General features: G+C 40.6%; 1 protein-coding gene across 1 annotated transcript in view; it reads right to left on the bottom strand.

The window, feature by feature from the left end:
- Window positions 1-19,062, bottom strand: part of STAB1 (stabilin 1) — a 124,645-nt gene that overhangs the window by 79,973 nt on the left and 25,610 nt on the right. Inside the window, exons 11-20 of the mRNA XM_063121597.1 lie at window positions 18,783-18,868; window positions 16,339-16,461; window positions 13,519-13,650; window positions 12,440-12,502; window positions 10,741-10,854; window positions 9,506-9,559; window positions 7,740-7,820; window positions 6,861-7,019; window positions 2,991-3,053; window positions 1,441-1,542 (exon numbers count right to left, since the gene is read on the bottom strand). Of these exons, the coding sequence (XP_062977667.1) occupies window positions 1,441-1,542; window positions 2,991-3,053; window positions 6,861-7,019; window positions 7,740-7,820; window positions 9,506-9,559; window positions 10,741-10,854; window positions 12,440-12,502; window positions 13,519-13,650; window positions 16,339-16,461; window positions 18,783-18,868 (977 nt within the window). The remainder of the gene's footprint in view (window positions 1-1,440; window positions 1,543-2,990; window positions 3,054-6,860; window positions 7,020-7,739; window positions 7,821-9,505; window positions 9,560-10,740; window positions 10,855-12,439; window positions 12,503-13,518; window positions 13,651-16,338; window positions 16,462-18,782; window positions 18,869-19,062) is intronic.

The following is a 19,062-nucleotide window of genomic DNA, read 5'->3' as shown; positions in this document are numbered from 1 at the left end:
AATACCATAGAACAACAATTCTGTTCTGCAGTATCCATTTTGATGTTTGGAATTCCTTTCTTCCACAGGCCACACAGGGCAAACAGCGATTGTGAAATGGAAGCTGTGGTCCTGGGGACTTCAGTGACTGCCACAGATGCCACTCTTCATCCCTGCTCAAGGGATATCTTCAGTGTGTATGTACACGTACACATGTACACACACACACACACACACACACACACACACACACACACACACACCCTAAGTCAGAGGTGCTGAACCTCTTTCAACCCACAGGCCAGCTTCCATTTCAGAGAGGCTCTTGGGGGCCACATTCCAAACATGGGTGGGGCCAAAGCCAAAAGAGGTGGGACCAAGTGTACCAGCCTATTATAGCTTAAAGCTCTTACTGCCAGTAGCTGAGCCTTATGAGAGTCATTTCATGGGTCGGCGGGGGGGAGGAGGGGGGAATTGCACAAACTGTATGGTGCGACCAAACTTAGAATACTGTGTACAGTTCTGGTCACCACACCTAAAAAAGGATATTATAAAGCTGGCAAAAGTGCAAAAAAGGACAACTAAAATGATTATGGGGCTGGAGCATCTCCCCTATGAGAGAAGGTTACATCACTGGGATTGTTTAGCTTGGGAAAAAAGGAGGCTAAGGGGAGACATGATAGAGGTGTAGAAAATTATGCATGGTATGGAGAATGTAGATAGGGAGACATTTTTCTCCCTCTCTCAAAATATTAGAACCTGGGGTCATCTTGGTGGGAGATTCAGGACAAATAAAAGGAAGTAATTCTTCACACAGCACATAGTTAAATTATGGAACTCACTGCCACAGAATGTAGTGATGGCCACCAATTTGGATGGCTTTAAAAGGGGGTTGTATAAATTCCTGGAGGCAAAGGCTATCAATGGCTACTAGCCCTGTTGGTTTTGTGCTACCTCCAGTATTCGAGGCAGTAAGCCTGTGTGCACCAGTTGCTGGGGAACATGGGTGAGAATGTGCTGTTTCACCAGGTCATGCTTTGTTGGTCCCTGGCCGACGGCTGGTTGGCTACTGTGTGAACAGAGTGCTGGACTAGATGGACCCTTGGCCTGATCCAGCAGGGCTCTTCTCATGTTTTTATGTCGGCAGCATCTCCTGCACCTGAATGTAGCAGGCTGACTTAGGAAGCACACACCAGGCTGCATGGCCCACAGGTCTTTCCTCCAATAGCTTGATAACGCCTTCCAGCATCTGCCACCTGAGGCAACTGCTTCACTCTGCCTAATGGTAGGACCAGGCCTGTGACACACAAAGCTCTGTCTTCCAAGAAAGGGGAATAGCGAATGGGCTCAAGAGGAACAGCAGGGGGCTGCCACCCTTGCCTCCCAGTATCTGCAACCTGAAGCCGTTGTTTTACTTTGCCTAACAATAAATATTTGGGAGCCGCTGCTCCTTAGACTTACCACAACAGTTTGGTTACAGCTCCTTTGGCAACCCTTCTTCATAACGTTCAAGCCTAACGGATCATGGATGTAAACACACTCCACTGGGAAGGACTCATGCTCCTTTGGAAATAAAATGGATGATGAGTTCCAAAATACACTTTTCACCTACGTTCCATATGCATCCATAACGTCTTCCCAGCCTGAGAAGGTTCACCGAGGAGCCAAGGTGAATGGGGCTGTCAACACATCTGTCAGAAAAAGCCACAAAACAGCTTCCTGTCTCAATGGTCAAGACAGATTGTTGCCCTCTGGTTTGCCTCGTGAAAAGGCAGAACAATGAAGATGCAGCAGAAACTGTGTCATAAACAAGTTTCTTTGGTTAAGAGCCAGCACATCACAAGGTTGCTTCCCATTCCAAACAGACACAGGAAGGAAGTAAACATTCTGTAATTAGCTCTTAGTGAGCTTTGGGGGACTTGTTCCATGATGATCAAACTTTCACCCCTATTGAATGAAAGACCTCAAGATATTTGTTGTTAGTGATATTTTAGTACCTAACTTTAGAAAGTGTGTGTGTTCCTGAGAACCACTTTCTAATAAAGAGTATTCTAACCAATAGTCAGCTAGGGCTGGTTCTTTGCCAAAAGCTAGAAACAACCAGCATAGTAACTATTTGCCATTCCACCTCAACCTTCACATCTTCCCCATACATCGAAGGAGCTGAATAGCAACAGTTGTGAAGCAGAGAGAGATAGAATCCTTAGAAGCCACTGCGTCAGTTGCGATAGTCAATCTACAATCGCATGAACTGAGAAACTGATGGAAAATTTCTCAGAAAATTTCTTGAATCTGACAAATGCTGGGAAGCAAGATCCATTTCAATGACAACTAAAAAAAAAATTCAAATAAAGTTCAAACAATTTTGATTCAGTCCAAATCTACCACAGCCAAAGTGGACTCTGCTGAGCTGGTGAGATATACGATGTTTGTATTCCATTATGTCAGAATCCAGATACAAAGTTGTCAACAAAAAAGGCATGCAGGAGTTCCTGGTTCTGGCCTGTAATAAATTTGGTGGATCTGGATTTTTATTTTCTTCTTTTATTCATTTCTGGGTATCTGCTGAACTTCCACCTCCCACCTAGAATCAATTATGGATTCCCAAGGCCTGATTTCAGTAGCTGAACTTAGCAGAGTTTGACACCTTTGGAAGGCTATGCATGTAAGGCCCTGGCAGACACACATGCACAGATGCCTCTTGGCTGTACTAAATGGTGTGATGAGCTCATACTACATTGCCACACGTGCAAAGTATGATCCAGGACATCAGACAAGACTTCTGGAGCATCTCTCCAATGTCTGGTGAATCCCCTGTCAATTTGATGCTGTTCTGCTGTGAGTTAGACCACAAATCCTCTGACAAATTCTAAGTATTATTGGAATCTGTTGATCCTACTTAAATCAGTGATCATCTATTACCAGATGCAGAGTCCTTGTAAAGAAATGTTGACCTCACTGTGAATCTCCTACCACCATCACCACCATAAATAGTAATACAAATTATTTACCAAAACCTTGCTTTGAGGTGGGCAAACACTGGTATTAAAGGTATCACAATCAACACAAGATCCCTGTAACAATAAAAAACAAACAAACAAAGAATGTGAAGCCTTACTCCATAATTAAAAAGTTTACAGTACTGTCAAACATACACCCAAATACATTGTTATTCATTTAAACCATGGTAACAAGTTCATATAATTTCCCTTCCGCATTGCCCATAATAGCAAAGTGGATATGCGGATTGTTTTTTCACATTTGTGCTAATTTGCATTAGTGCTATTGCACATCTATGAATGCGGATTAGTGCATTGGTACTAATGAGCACTTGTGAATTAACTCAAATTCTAGTCTAACAAAATCCAATTCTATCAATGAACGGATGACGGAATGGAAGATGCCTGACAATCCATAAAACACAGAAAGAATGGATTTAACTAAATTTGTACATTTCTAACTGTCACAGGACTTTTCGTCATCAGAATATGGAACATGCAACTGGGAACCATAACTGAAAAGAAACCAGCAATGCCTATCACCATAGACATGGCTAGTCCAGGCCTATATCCCGGGATTGTCCTGGGATCATCCCTGTGCATCCAAATGACACACAGGGGATCCGGGAGCAGGCAGGGACGACCCCTCCATTTGCCTGGGATAATCCTTAGGTCTAGCTATGGCCAGTGTCACCCCACTGCTTTGCAACACAGAGGGTGCAGCTGGGGCTTCCAGATACATTGTTTGCTGCCAAATGTGCTAAATGCGTTGTTGGTTTTCGCCTTAAAGGTTTTATTCATTCTAATAATTCAGAAGTCTGGCAACCCAAGTGCCAATCTAGAGGAGAGTTTCCTCCCATCATTGTAAGGCCTGGCTCACTTCTCACTGTCATTGAAATGGAACTTTGTAGGGACACAGAGAAAAATATATTTTTTTAAAAAAATCAAAAGGCTGACCCTGTACTTTTTCAGCCCCACAAGCAAACAGCAGCAGCTTGGAGAAGTTCAATGTTCAGCCTTTCTCAACAGTTTTTATGCCTTGCTCCCGCTCAAGGGCTTTTTCTCTTCCCTTTCTCTCTTTCTCTCTGTGCCTTGCCCAGTGAAGAGTATGAGATTTATGCTGCTTTACCCCCACCCACTGCCTCAATTGGGGGGGGGGGGAATAAAGTTTAGAATGTCTTTTCAAGCCTTCCCTATTATCCCCCTTTTTCTTTTCATTTTCTTGTCTCAAAAAACTACTTACTGACAATGTAATGATATACATGAGGTCGCATTGACTTCAGTGGTGTTTACTTCAAGGTAAGAAGGCTCCAAGAGAGGCATACTACGCTTAAGGGCAGCACAATCTGGGATACGGGGTGGTGGTGCATTGGCATTTGTGTTGGTTTGCAGAGGGTGTTGGAAACTTTTTTAGTGGAGGAGGAGAAGAGACTTTATGGAGCTGCTGCGTAATCCCCCCTTCCTCCTGGTTAAAGTAATGTGGACCTTCATGGGTACACATTTATTAAACTATTTTTCTTTTTAAAAACCCTTGCCTGATATCCCTCCCCCACGCTTCTAACTCAATGCAAGCACTATGAAACGATATTTATAAAGTGAAACAACTGTGCTCACATGACCTTTCAAACTCCTACTTTTCCCATAATTACAACATGAGTGTTTTCCCACCGCTTCTTCCGTCTTTTTTTTTACCGTGGAAAATCCGGTAAGGAAGAGGCCCTCTGTCCACAAGCACCAGAAGACTGCTGGAGAGTTTTTAAACAATAATGCATATTCTTCCCATTTACCCCTACCTCTTCTTCCCTCCCCTTCTTCTGGTGTCACTCTAGTCAGGGACTTGGAAAGAACCTTGATGGTGCAGTAGTAATAGACACGAACATGGAGGGAAAGGCACTGTAACAACAAAGGAGGAGGCAAACTCCGTGCTCAAAGAAAGAAAGAAAATTGATTGTGCTAAAAAAAACAGCACATACAAGCATCAAAAAAAGAAGAAGATATTGTTGTTCTTGCAGTCAAGGAATTTCAAAAGAACTAAAAACAGCTCCTGAAGAAGGAGACGTCCTCTCCAAAACGTGTAGAGCACAATAAATTTTCGTTCTTTCTTTGAGTACCGGAGTTTGTCTCCTCCTTTATTGGCAGTAGTAATAGTAACACAAAAGAACAACAAGACTTGAAGCAGTCCAGTTCCTACTAAGCATATATTCTGTGGTATTTCAAAATACTCTGTGCTACCTGAATAGTAGCAAATGTCTTTGAAAGCTAACTCTCCCTGTGGAGATAATTTACAAAGCCAGGGGATAAGTTTTCCAGTAGACTTAATTTTCAAATCAATAAATAAAATCCAATTTCTAAGCCTGGACTGGAATTTCTGCTTGTGCAGCTGCTGTGACTACCGCAGAGTGACCGTGTCATGTCCGTGCCTAGAAGCCCCTGTCGGCTTCTCCATCTAAGCAACAGGAAGCAGATGTTCCAAGCGAGGTGGTGAAATATCATCAAACCAATTACCAGGGGCTGTGTCAACAGGAAAAGCCAACTCTCATAGGAGCTGCAATAGGATGGCTTCTGAAGAGCCAAACTGCTCTCTGAGTCATAAATATTAAGGGTATAATGTAGAAGAATAAAACCACAACATGCACAATCAAAAATAGCACTCTTAAGGTCAGGTCCAAAAGGGGAACTCAAACGGCTGACTTTGCAGGAAAGCTGCACCAAGGAAATGATGGCAAGGTTGATCAGTTAGCACAAGGGACCCATGTGAGCATAATGGAGTTTGTATTGTGAGAAAACTCTACACCTTTTCTCAAATCATCATGCTACATATATCCCTCTTGCACATTTACACTAGGGCTGTACACAGCCCCCCCCCAACTCGCCTTAGAGGTTGTTTTGGGAAGCCGAAGCGAGATTCAGCCCCCCTGAAGCAACTTGGCCTTGCAGGTTCCTGGGTGCCAGCTGCACAGAAAGCACCCAGGAAAGCTGGGCACCAGGCAAACCAGGAGTCCATGGGACTCCTGATTCTCTGCTCCCAGCCCCCTTGCCCCTTTGCCCTCTCCCCCCCAATCCAGTGCCACCACTCCTGGGACTGTAAATCGCATCCTCCTCCCAGAGAGCCGAGCCACAATTTAAAGTTCAGATCATGGCGGCTCTCTTTTCTTACTATAGCTATGACCACAAACTATGGTGGCTGTAAAGAGGAATGGCCTCTTTAGCAGCCATAGATATAGTAAAAACAGAGAACCACTCGGGCCTTAACTTTAAATTGCAGCTTGGCTCTCTGGGAGGAGGACGTGGTTTACAGGTCTCGGTGCTGGTGGTAGTGGCAAGAGGTGACCAGGGAGGGTGAGGATGGGGAGGAGAGGGAGATGAGTTCCTCCCTGGTCACCTCCTGCCACTACCATCAGTGCCAAGTTAAGGCCTTGCCAGCTCTCTGGACTCACGGGCGGCCTTGTGCCAGCTCTCCCAGGTTGGCGGAGAAGAGTGGCCGAGCACCACTCCAGATTGGTCCAAGGTGCCCTGATGCTTTGATGCCAATCTACTTCAACCTTGGGGTGCCTCGGGCTTAGCTGGTACTGCCTCTGATCCGAGCCAAGGCAGGCTGAATCGGCCTGCCTTGCCTCGCATTCAGGGATTCAGCACAAGACAATGCACAGCCATAATTTATACCTCATAGGACACACAATGACATTTGTATTTTGGATAATGTGGAATAAAAAGCAGGAAATAATACTATGGGAGCAGTATATGGAATGTGTAATGTGCCCCAACAGGTATTAGTGCACTTCGATAAAGCAGTAATATAAACCTAGTCACAGTCTTTTCCCATCAGTCCAGGACTTTCATAGAGCATATAGAAAAATCCAATCAGGAGAAAGACTGACTCACCTTTACAACTTTATAATGCTGTTCATTGCATCGGTGTGGCAGAATGGGGATTATTGACGGAGGAATGAAGATGCCATCCAACATATGAATGATACCATTTGATGCCAAAATATTTGTTTTGCTTAAGGCAACAGCAGAGTCACCCATCAGAATTCTTCCCTGTGGTAAAAGAAACAATTTCTGTCTCAGGATTGTGCTCCCTCTGTAGCAGGAAGTAACTGTTGAAACACAACTATGCAAGGCAGACCTGTCAGTAAATTGACCTTGGCCAAATTATTTCTTCAATAGACAACCCCACTAACTACTAGGGATGCTAGAGAAATTTGAGGCAGATTAAAATGTGTTCAGATTTCTAAGAATCCAACCTGCAGAATCCATTGTGGACCAGCCTGCTCAGGCTCCACAGATTCCATGGACTACCAGATCTTTATTGCTTTTTCTTTTTTACTATCCTGAAATGTACACAAATTTTCTGAGACATATGCCATCCTGGAAAATATACATGGGGAAAAGTTGAATGGAAAGGGGACAACATGCTAAACGTTCTGTACTAACATAAATTATGTAAATAATTGCGAACTCTCTTACATATTTTTGCATATTTTTCCACAAAAAGGCGGGGGGGGGGGGGGAAAGGAGAATCTGTCTGTGAATGAACATGGGAATGAATGAGATGCACAACCCATGAAACACAACTGGAACAGATTTCACAAAATCCAGACATCCCTACTCACTACTACTCTATGCATGGAGATCCATATGTTTACATAAATTTATACTAATGTCTCTCTGGAATGAAGCTGAGGCCAAGCCAAACACAAATATTTATCCAAATGGGTTAACATCACATTCATTTTAATTACAGGACAGAGCACTTACATCATCAGCAATACGGATTGTTAATATCTGATTTGCCATGGTCAGAATATGCTGCATCGTTATCAGTTTTTCCACTTTCACCTGGAAAATATGGTGCACATTGCATTTACATAGTCAGGAGCTTAAATCTTGAACCAACACTTTCTATTCATTAGGCAGTTTCATTTGGTAACTCTAATGCTCAGCTTTCCGGAATGACATGGCTACTTTCTCACTAGGGGTGTAAGTGCCCTCCCTCATTTATGGAATTGGATTGGTGTGTGCGTGTCCAGATGTTGCTGTCTTCCATTTGTGTCCCTCCCATGTTTCCCAACTGCTTCTTCTGTCCTTTTTCTTACTACAAAAAATCCATGAAGGAGAGAAAGATGAAATAGCAGCACAATGTATTTTGATTGGTTGTGCTAGAAGCCAACCATCTTAAAGCACCCTAAGCTGTCTCTCATGATGACGACGAGGACGAGGATGATGATGATAGGAACAAAATTCTGAAATTTGGTACACACACAATTCAAGACATCCCACTTGCTAATGGAAACATCTGAAAATGGAGCATTGGTAAAACTCTCTATCAAAAGGTGGTGCAGGTGTGGGGGGAAGTGAAAACAGTTAAAGTACTTCCACATCACCTAGAAACTGAAAATTGATAGGCGTGTGCTCCGCTCCGTTTTGGGTCGTAGAAGCGGGAGCGGAGCGGCTCGCTTTGCCTCCGCCCAAGGCGAATGCGAATCGGGTCAGGGGGCAGTGGAGCATTGCAAAGTGGTTCGCTCATTTGTGGAGCGATCCGCTTAGTCATGGAACTCTGATCACCATTTTGGACACTTTTTTCCATAGGATTACATTGGGCAAAAAACCACCTATAACTTCTTTGTTTTTAAAGCTAGATCCCTGAAACTTACTGTGCTTAGAGATTGATGATTGGGGGTCATTTGTGGAGATTTTCAAAAATTATGTTGTGTGGTTTGCTTGCTATTAATTTTTATAGAATGGGTAAAAATGGGAGGGCAGGCTTTTTTTCAGTGTTGAGAGACAGATTCAACTCCCAATCGTGATGATAAGTGATCACCTGATGTGAAGCATCCTCCAATCCCAATGTTGGATTGGGGGACTAAGCCAGAGGCATCAATAGACAGTTTCCTTTCTCTCTCTTTGTGGGTTTGAACTTCGGTGACTGAGGAGTGGATTTTCTTGAGCTATGTATTTTTTAAAAATCCCCCCCAAAATCAGGGCTTGATCGGATATCTTTCAAAATGGGCATCTACGTGGAAGCTCTCATGGTGCCCAGTTGCATGTGTGTATCTGGGAAAATGACAGAGATACATGCATTTCTGTAAATGGGGAAATGTTTTTTAAAATTCCCCAAAAATCAGGGCTTGATCGGATTTCCTTCAAAATGGGCATGAATAAGGATCTATTTAGAAGCTATCATTGTGCCCATTTTGATGTTTCTAACTTGAAAACTAAAAAAGTTATAGGCATTTTACATTTTCAATACAAGTCTATGGGTGGGTGGGGGAAGTGGAGATCCGGATCCACCGCGGAGCGGAGCAGAGTGGAGGCGGATCATCCCAAAGCGGAGCAGACCCGATCCGAAAGTTGCGGATTGGGATCCAGAGCGGATCGGGGGGGGTCCGTGCGCAACCCTAAAAATTTAGGGCTGCGCATACATTTAGGCCTAGCAGAGATTGCAGCAAGAATTGAATCTGACCACATGGGGAATGGAAATGTGGTGAAAGGAACCCACAAAGCTGGAAACAGAGATGCCTTACCGCTCCGGTTGGGAAGATATGATGTTTCACAAGTTCCTGAAGCTTGTTTATTCCCTAGAGCAGGAAGAAAGCAATTACTCATTATCCCTAGACATTTGACGTAACTACAATAATGGATGCTGATTGCTAATGTAAATACTAAATGCTTATTCATGCAAATTATCCCTCGAATCAGAGTTTCTTCCTGAAGTATTAAAGGAAGGGCAGCATTATTTGTACAAAGGCACCAAGAATAGCTTTTGAACCACAAAAAGTTCAAATACATGCCATGGAATTCATTTTTTTGCATATTTATGAATGTTCTGAGCAGATATTCCTTTGATAACATTCTTGCATTTTTGCAAAATGAGGATATTCAGTGGCAGCAGCAACAACAACAAGGTACCAAGCGTCAAGAAATGAAGTTGCTGGCCAGCAAGGGCAAAATGATAAAATGTCAAACCAGGAACTAAGAAAGTATGTTGGAACTGAAGGTTTATTCTTTCATCCCTGAAGATTCTGACTGTACACTCCAGCCATGTTCAGACATTATCATAAATCAGTATTCTAATGGATTCAGTAAGCAAGCAAATGTACTACTGCTGATGCATACTGCTTGATCTTTCCTGCATGGCTTCTCCTCCCAGCAGGAGTGGCTAAGTAAGACAGGGATTCCCTGGCTGAGTTCAGACAACACGCTAGTCAACACAGTGTGAAAACTTCACTCAGTGGTGGAGTTTTTAGGGAATACTCCCCACACAACATGTTCTAATTCCACCATTGTGTGACTGTGGTCTATTGTGGAGTTGAATAAAATTCAACACAGTGTTTGAGTGACAGTTCCTCTGCCCTCTCTCCTTCCTGGTCCTCCCGATGGTATCCCATCAGCCATTGCTGTGAAAAAAACAATCCCAGCAGCTCTCCTAAAGCGGCACTCCCTCCTTTCATGGCTCTTGCCAGAGAACTCTGTAGCCAGTGGAAAAAGTCAACTCAATACAACAGAAAACTCCACAGAGCATGCCACACAACACACAATGCAATGGTTGTGCAGGAACTCTCCTCTGCACAGTGTGGATATTCTGCGTGGAGTGTTTTCCAAAATAAACTCCACTGTTGCATGGAGTTTTCCCACCAGACAATACATGGGGTAGAGGGACCATCTATGCATTTGATCAAGATGACATCTCTGGATGTCCTTAGGATAGTTGTAATGCTGTAATGTAAAGCTGTAATGTAATTTGTAAAGGTGGCCTCACCTCTGTGAAGAGATAAATTAGCCTTCCATCTCTTAATTTATCCACAGCTTCATTACTTGGTACAAACACAGTGAAAGGTCCAGGGCCATCCAGAACTGAAGGCAGATCACAGTTCTACAAAATATTAAGTACCGTCATCAAAAATCACGATTATTATTCAATAAAAACAACAGCATTTGAATAGGCACACTGATGAATTGCTGACTTATAGAGCTGAACAATAGGTTGCAATAAATTTTTCCCAGCATAACTTACATATTTGAGTTATGCCATTTACATGATACAAATGAGTAGTAACTCATTCAAGACCCATTAATTTCAATATGGCTTGGTGTGACAAACTTTTGCTGGATAAGGCTCAGTTTATATAAGAGAAAAGTTAGATGCATCTAGATGCTCTGAGACAAAGTGAATAGGTTCTGTCAATAAACAATGAATTGATAGGATGAGCTCCTGAAACTAATTTCAGTAGATATCATACAGGGGAAATGCAAACAGTTGGGTGGCATTCAGGTACTTAACATTTAAGACCTGTTGATTTCAATGGAACAATACCTGTGTTGGATCCTAGTTGGAATGTACTAAAAAAAAGACGTAAGAGGAAAACAGAATTACACATTTTATGAACCACCACCCCTCCCAATTCTAGCTGCGATCTGTCTTTTGCTTTCAATGTTCTTGAAGAGGGCAGATAATTTCTAGAAGGATTTTTAAATTAGTGTTCTGTTGAAAAACCCTTAAATAGTGAGTTCTGAACTTCATTCTGCACATTGATGCTGCAATCCTATGCACGCTTACCTGGGAATAAAACCCATTGAATGCAATGGGGCTTGCTTCTGAGTAAACATGCATAGAATTGCATAGAAAATGCAGGATGATTTTAGGATGTTTTAGAAAATTTTAGGATGTTTTTAGGATGTTTTAATGTGTACTATGTTTTTAATCAGTTTTATGTACTTATACTTATTGTTGATCCCTGCCTCAATCCACACAGAGAGACGGGTAAGAAATATTTTTTAAAAAATTATTATTATTATTATTATTATTATTGAAAATGGCCTTCCTGAAACCTTTTTCTAGAAGTTTATTAAGGGAGGATGTTTGAGGTGAGGCTTTTATCACACAATTGTCCTACCTCGTAGATGGAATTTTAGGGGGGATTGAGAGAACATTGTCTTCTATTTGTAACGTTCCTGTTTATTCCATTTTATCTTTTTTTCTTTCCACAAAGAAAATAAGGAAAAGATAGGATTATAAAATGCTTTTTTAATAGCAGTTGTAAGAGCTGTCAATCTGGAAGCATTTGAATATTTTTCTTGGTGGGTGAAGGGAAGGACTCATTTTAAGAGAGATACTTCTAGAGCAAAGTTCAAATAATGCCATTCTGAGAATGAGGAGGAGGAGGAGAAATATTCTCATAATCCTCAATGAAGACATTATCAAAATGCTTTCGGAGTCCTCTTTACCAGAATAAATCTTTCTATTTGAGGCTGACTTCTTTTCTTGTTATCTCCATGTTCTGTTATCAGCACCCCTCTCCTTTTGTTCTCTCAACTGAGAACATTTGTCTAATGTCCTAATGCCATTCATATAAAATGACTGTAAAGCAGAAGCTTCAACAGTGAACAAGCCACATTCCTGAGAAAATGCTGCAATAACTCAGTGCTCATTTTCCAACTCCGTAGGTGGGTTTTCTTACTTCCAAGATGGTTTCAAATCGGCTGGCAATCTCCACTGAAGCAAGAATCTCTGCAACTGTTTTCTGCAAAAAGACACACAATTGAAAAAAAAGTGGGAGATTGAGATAGAATCCAACTTTTGTTATAAACAATATTCCATTAAAATTTGTTTGCGAAAACAACAGCATTTAGCTGTCACTTTTACACAGTGCTGGGACAAATTTTATACAGGAGGGACCTGAGCTCCATCCTCTACTAATAATACAATTTCAAGGATGTTTACTTTAAGTTCCATTGAGTTCAATAGGATTTACTCCTTAGTAACTGTGTTTAGGATTACAATCTAAATTATTTTTAGATTGTAATTCTAAACACAGTTAGGATTGTAAAATTATGTATCTCTCATATATATATATATATATATATATATATATATATATATATAATTTCAAGGTGGCTTCCAAGGTATGCACACCATAAGCGCTATAGTCCACCATAGAACAAAAACACATAGTAAATAGCTCATTGTTTGTCACTAGTCTGTATATCTGGATTCATATATAACCAAAATGTAGTTTTAGTGTTGCATAAACAAGATTTAAAAGAAAACTGGCATCAAAAACAATTCCCGAATTACCCCCACAAATATTGTTATATCCATGCTTCATAAAACATGATCTGGAACTCCTTTAAGGGGCTCGTGCAGTTAAGATTAAGACAAGATACTCCTCAAGACCCAGGAATTTGAGGGCTAGGGTTTGGTGGGGGAACGATATGACTGAATCAGAAGGAAATGGTTCTATGCTGCCCCTCTTAAAAGTGTTGGTTGGTGAAAGGGGGAGGAGATGAGATGGGCATTTTTATTTTTAATTGCTTCTAGGCATACCTCACATTATACATGGGGTTTTTACAGAGCTTTAATCATATTTTGTCAAGCCACCCATGGGAATTTAGAAGTTGTTTGGGGGTTCATTGGTGAAATCTGTTAATGGGGGAGCTCTTGGTATTGTTCTGGGGCTGAAATGTGATTATGGCTTAGACAACATAAGATACTTTGTGCCTGCTTCACATTTTCTATGAGGAAAAGAATTCAACATACCTTTTCATTTCCAAAGGTGTCCAAGGTGGGTATTTTCCTCATTTTGTTGACAAGGTGTATAATTCCATTAGCAGCTGGTATACCTTTTTCCATGACAAAATAGACTTCTGGGGCATCTGAATATGTGTAGTGCTTGGTTCATGACAAATGGGAAAGTAACACAGGATTATTCTGTGATGCAAATTTCAGTACGGGCAATTAAAGGACATTCGCATACACATCTGCTGTATCTAGTCTTGCAGTAGCTACAGTATGAGATTTAATTATTTTTCCTACATAAAGAACAAAGCTAGCCAAATGCAAAGGGCAGCCTGAACATATATAATGCTGTCAACAGTCTAGGTAATTTCGATAAATGAGGTTATATTTTATTGAGATGAAATGACCATGTTTTAGAGTGGAAGTGCTCTCATGAAATATATACATATACACAATTTTTTATGCAGCCAATATATTGTATTAATGGCTTCCCTATGACTTGTAGTTTGGTGAAGGGCTAAGAATTCTCTGCCTACAGCACTACAATACCCATGGTACTGCAATCTTATACACACTTACCATTGAAATAAGTGGGCCTTACTTCTGAATAGACAGAAAACTGTAAGACAGTTTAAGTCCTTTGTATGGAACAAAAAAGCTGAAGGGCAAGGGGTGGAACCTGGAGTATGTCCAAAAAAATTTATTATGGCCTACGCATTTCAGACAGTGTAGAGTCCTTCATCAGGGCACTTCGTTCAACAATATGAGCTCACTTCTCTCCTGAATGCTAATGTGCTATGATAATGTGCTAACATAGCACATTATCGCTCAGGAGAGAAGTGAGCTCATATTGTTGTACAAAGTGCCCTGATGAAGGACTCTACACAGTCTGAAATGCTTAGGCTACAATAAAATCTTTTGGACATACACCAGGTTCCACCCCTTGCTCATCGGCTTTTTTGTTCCTTTGTTATTTGGGGTACCCTCCTTATTGGCTAGATATATTGTATGTCAATGTTCCACATGGCGAATATTCTCTAACACATATGGCAGAGTTTTGCTTTTTTAACGTGAGAGAAAAACAAGGAAAACTTAACAGAACTATTAAACACACACACACACACACACACACACACACACACACACACACACGAGGAAGCTGTTTTTCAGCCACAGTACTTCTTTGCAATTAGGGCTGTCAGCCTTTTAGTCAATGCATTCTGATACCATAATGGACTGGGAACCAGAGTGGATCTGATGGTATCAGGAGATCATAGCCCAGCATAAAATAGAAGTGGTCTATTTGTCTAAAGTGTATACCTAAAAATAAATTGCCCAAAGGGGAAAAATACAGGCCATCTCCCCTTGCTCTTTAGGCAATTGATCCGAGGCTGAAAAGCTGGGTAGACCATCCCCCTTGCCCCGATCAATTTGCAACATTTTTCACAATTCTTGCTTCACATAGATGATAAAGGGAAGTGGGGTGGATTACTCTCTTTTCATCATCTAAAGCTGGAACATTTACTAAACAGCTAATAAAAGAAAAGGCACGTTTGCATAAATATTGGGACCTAAATTCTATTTGGAGATTGACCACCCCACCCCACCCCAGGAGATACAGCTTGCTGTGTAGAGGTATTGTTAAAAGAACTGTCTTTGTGGAAACAACAAAATATTGTTGTCAGCACAAGATTCAGTTGGCAGAAAGCATTGTGCAACCTCCTTCACAACATATCGCACAATGTCTACTAGAATCATGGAATTTTGGGACTAGAAGGGACCTTGAAGTTATCTAGTCCAGGATTTAATTACTATAGCATCTCAGAGAGATGGTCTTCCAGCCTCTGCTCAAATAATTCTAGAGAAGGAAAACCTATCACCACCTGAGATAGCCTGTTCTATCAAGCAACTTATCTTAATGTTTAACTGAAGCCCTTGCGATTTCCACTCATTAGTCCTAGATCTGCCCTCTGGAGCAACAGAGAACACATCTGCTCAATCTTCTGTGTCACAGCTCCACATATTTGAAGACAGCACCAATGTCTTCCATAATCTTCTTTTCTCCAGTTACATATCCAGTTCTTTTAACTTGGCCACGGTAGTGTCACAGTACTTTTTAAAACGTAGGTGCTTAACTTGACAGTTGTCTTAGCCACACCTCCAAAGGGAGTCCAAACATGTTTTGATCAATGTATGTATCACTAGGAAAATCCATTTTCCACCAGGTACTCTGAGGCTTTCAAGCTAAACTCAGAGGAAAAGGAAAGCCTGAAGTCAGTGGCAGATGATGGCATAATCCCTGCTCATCCAAATGTCCTGTCTCTTCGATCCTGTGAGCCCTGGGTACACTATACTTGGGCCCTTTCTACACCTAAGGATTATCTCAGGAAAATGCCTGCTCCTGGGATCCCCTGTGTGTCATTTGCATGGACAGGGATGATGCTGGGACGATCCCTGGAAAAAACACAGGTGTAGAAACGGCCTTGGCCAAGAAAGTCACCAAGAAAGATGATGGAAGAAAAGCAACAAGAATTTTCAGGAACTATTGACTGATTAAGATTTTTTTAGAAAAATACTTTGAACATGTATTTGAAAACAAATAAATAGTCAAAATAATAATACTATTGTGGATAAATAAGAACTAAATCCATGCGAAATATAAAATTACAATTTCAGAGGAAAGCGTTGGACAGCTCTTTCTTACATATTTAAAATTGGGCATAAGACTTCAAAACAAACTTCAAGACCAAGCTTCAATAAACAAACAAAAGATAAATGTCAGAATGGCCCATTTTTTAGAATCTTAACTCAGATCTGGAAATAACATTAAAATTACTTTACCTGAGCAGTGAATATCACTTTGTGTCCAGATAATGTCCACAGGACTTTGGTTTTGACCAAATCATCCCACAAATGCTGCCCAGGTATTATGTGTGTTTTACATAAATTCTCTGCATATGAAGTCTTTGTGGAAGCAAAAGAGAGTATCAAAAACAAAATAAAACAGAATTCTTAAATATGTTTTCATAATGTCTTTTAAAACATCATTTTAATTTCTATAATACATTTATTAATATAGCAACATATCAGTTTTATAATCATATAAACCTAATATTGTATTTTCATTTTTAATGATTTAGGAGAGAAATAACTTATGTTCATTCTCCCAAATTGGTCCCCCCCCCTCCACACTAGCTCTTTTTGTTGGAATTGCCATTCTTTGGTGAAATCACTTCTTTACAAAGTATTCAGATGGTTAGCTTTTTACATTCCAATGTTTTATGTGCTTTCCTCCTGAGCTTCTCTACACCAAGCTTTTATCCCGCAGCTTTACTGGGACTTCTGTTTCCAGATAATTTGCTGGATCCAGATCAGGTTCTTCTCATGTGCTTCCCCTTGCTTCTTTCCAGGAATTTCCTCTGTCTAGAAGTTCTACATATTTCATAAAAGAGCCACTAGGCTCTTTGTGGTATAGCACAATTGCACACTTACATGCAGCAATATTGCTCTTCTCAGATTTAATCCCACACTTCCCTCATTAAAGGAAAAGCTGTGATATTAGTCATAAAGGATGAGAGAGGCCCTGGAGGTTGATGACATCATGTAAAGAACCCACAAAGTTCCGTGAGTGACCAATCACAAGCACACAAAAAATGCTGCTGACAGTGCAATCCCATACAAATCTTTTTAGAAGTAGTAATTCTTATTAAATTCAATTGATTTAGGTAAATATGCAAAGGATTGTAGCCTGAGGATTTAAGGGCTCTATGCCTTTAATTAAACACTTTCTCTTTGCAGGTTCAGCACATTTTATTGCTTCCTGATGCTAAGGGTAGGGGAGTAGTGATAAATAGTCTTTTAATTCCCCTTAAATACCTTCTTAATTGCAATATCAACCTATGAAGTTATATAAAAAGACCAATAATGTTTATTAAACAAAGAAAAATGGTTTATAATAGGGGTAGGCAACCTGGTGCCCACCAGATTTTTGGACTATAACTCCCATAAATCCTAGCCAGTATTGCCAATTATCTGGAATTATAGTAGTTGTAATCCAAAATGTCTGGTGGGTATCAGGTTGCCTACTCCTGGTTTATAAAGTAAGAAAGATTATAAATGTGGTGGATTATGTCAAATGGAAAATAAATAAAAGTGATAATTACTTCTATTGAAACAGAAAAGGCATTCGATCAAGTGGAATGGTAATATTTTTTAATGTTATAGATTACTTAGAGTAAGGTCTAAATTTCAAACAAGGTATAGCACAAAAGAGGAAACTTTTAATATTGCTAGGAACATCTGCTAAATGGGACCGAGTTCCAGTAACCATTATAGGAGCATCTTGGTGATGGAGAAGGGCAATACTAGAATAAGTGCTTGTGTAGAACATTTTAATTCCACTTCCAGCTAATTGTTATAGAAAATGTCTCAGCTAAGTGGACTCTAGGGCAGAAGCAGCCTTGGCCTTTTTCTGGTGAGAATACAAATGCCTGATTTTATGTTCCAATATTTCCCCTTTGTTATTATTCCCCTTTCAACCTCTTAAATAAATTAACAGGTATCCATGGAAGACTTATAACATTGTCTCTGGTAACATAGATTGATCCATTCATATCAGTGAGGCAATTCAAAATATTCACTTATAGCCTCATTGATTGTTGTGATTCTTCAAGCAAAAATATGTGGGAATACAGTACTGTACAATTTTCTTCTGCAACTCTTTTTGATATCTCATGTGGGGTGGAGGAGAACCATCTTTTGTGTCTGTATTAAGCTCAGATATTTAAGCAAAATAAATTTCTTTCAAAGCAATACTTTCCCTCACCAGTGCCAGCTGCCATTTAAAGAGTACAAACACAGGGTGGGTGGTTTGTCTAGTTTGCCTTTGGATCACTAAAGATTAATTTGTAGAAAAACACACCAGTTAATGTTAACACCGTTTAATGCTTGTTATATCTCAAAATAACTATGGCAGTACTACTAAGCCCAGACAGTAATTTTGCCTTAAAAAAAAAAAGGCAGGGGAAGGTTTTGTGCTTTTAGCACACACACGCACACACCCATTATCTGGGCCCATTTAATTGCTTATAACAATAGTCACAGTGGCCTGGTTCAGACAACATGCTAAACCATGCTGCTTAACCACAAATGGTTAACCAGTGAGTAGTCCCTAGGCTGGCCTGAGAAATAATCACATCTAGTCTAACACACCAGGAGAAAGGGAAGCAACTTTCCTACATACAAATTCTAGGAGCAGCAAGTTACCAAAAGAGATGGGTACTTACGTTGAAGTTAGTGAAACCGAAATGAACCGCTGGAAAAAGCACTGTGAAAGGCCCATATTTGTTCAGGATTAATGAACAACCCAAATCTGTTAAAAGACAGCCCCCACCAGAAAAAGATATAAATAGCACACATATTTATTATTTTCTAAAGTTTCCTCTCTCCTCTCTGTTTTCAGGCAGAAAAGAGATCTGGCAGTGAACCTCATTATATTTCTATTTCTTCTTCTTTAGAGCACACACCCCATCATTGCTCTGAATTATAACAGGGAGCTTAAGTATT

Source organism: Elgaria multicarinata, chromosome 3 (assembly GCF_023053635.1).
Source record: "Elgaria multicarinata webbii isolate HBS135686 ecotype San Diego chromosome 3, rElgMul1.1.pri, whole genome shotgun sequence".
Taxonomy (NCBI): Eukaryota; Metazoa; Chordata; class Lepidosauria; order Squamata; family Anguidae; genus Elgaria; species Elgaria multicarinata.
This window is presented reverse-complemented; position numbering and strand designations above follow the sequence as displayed.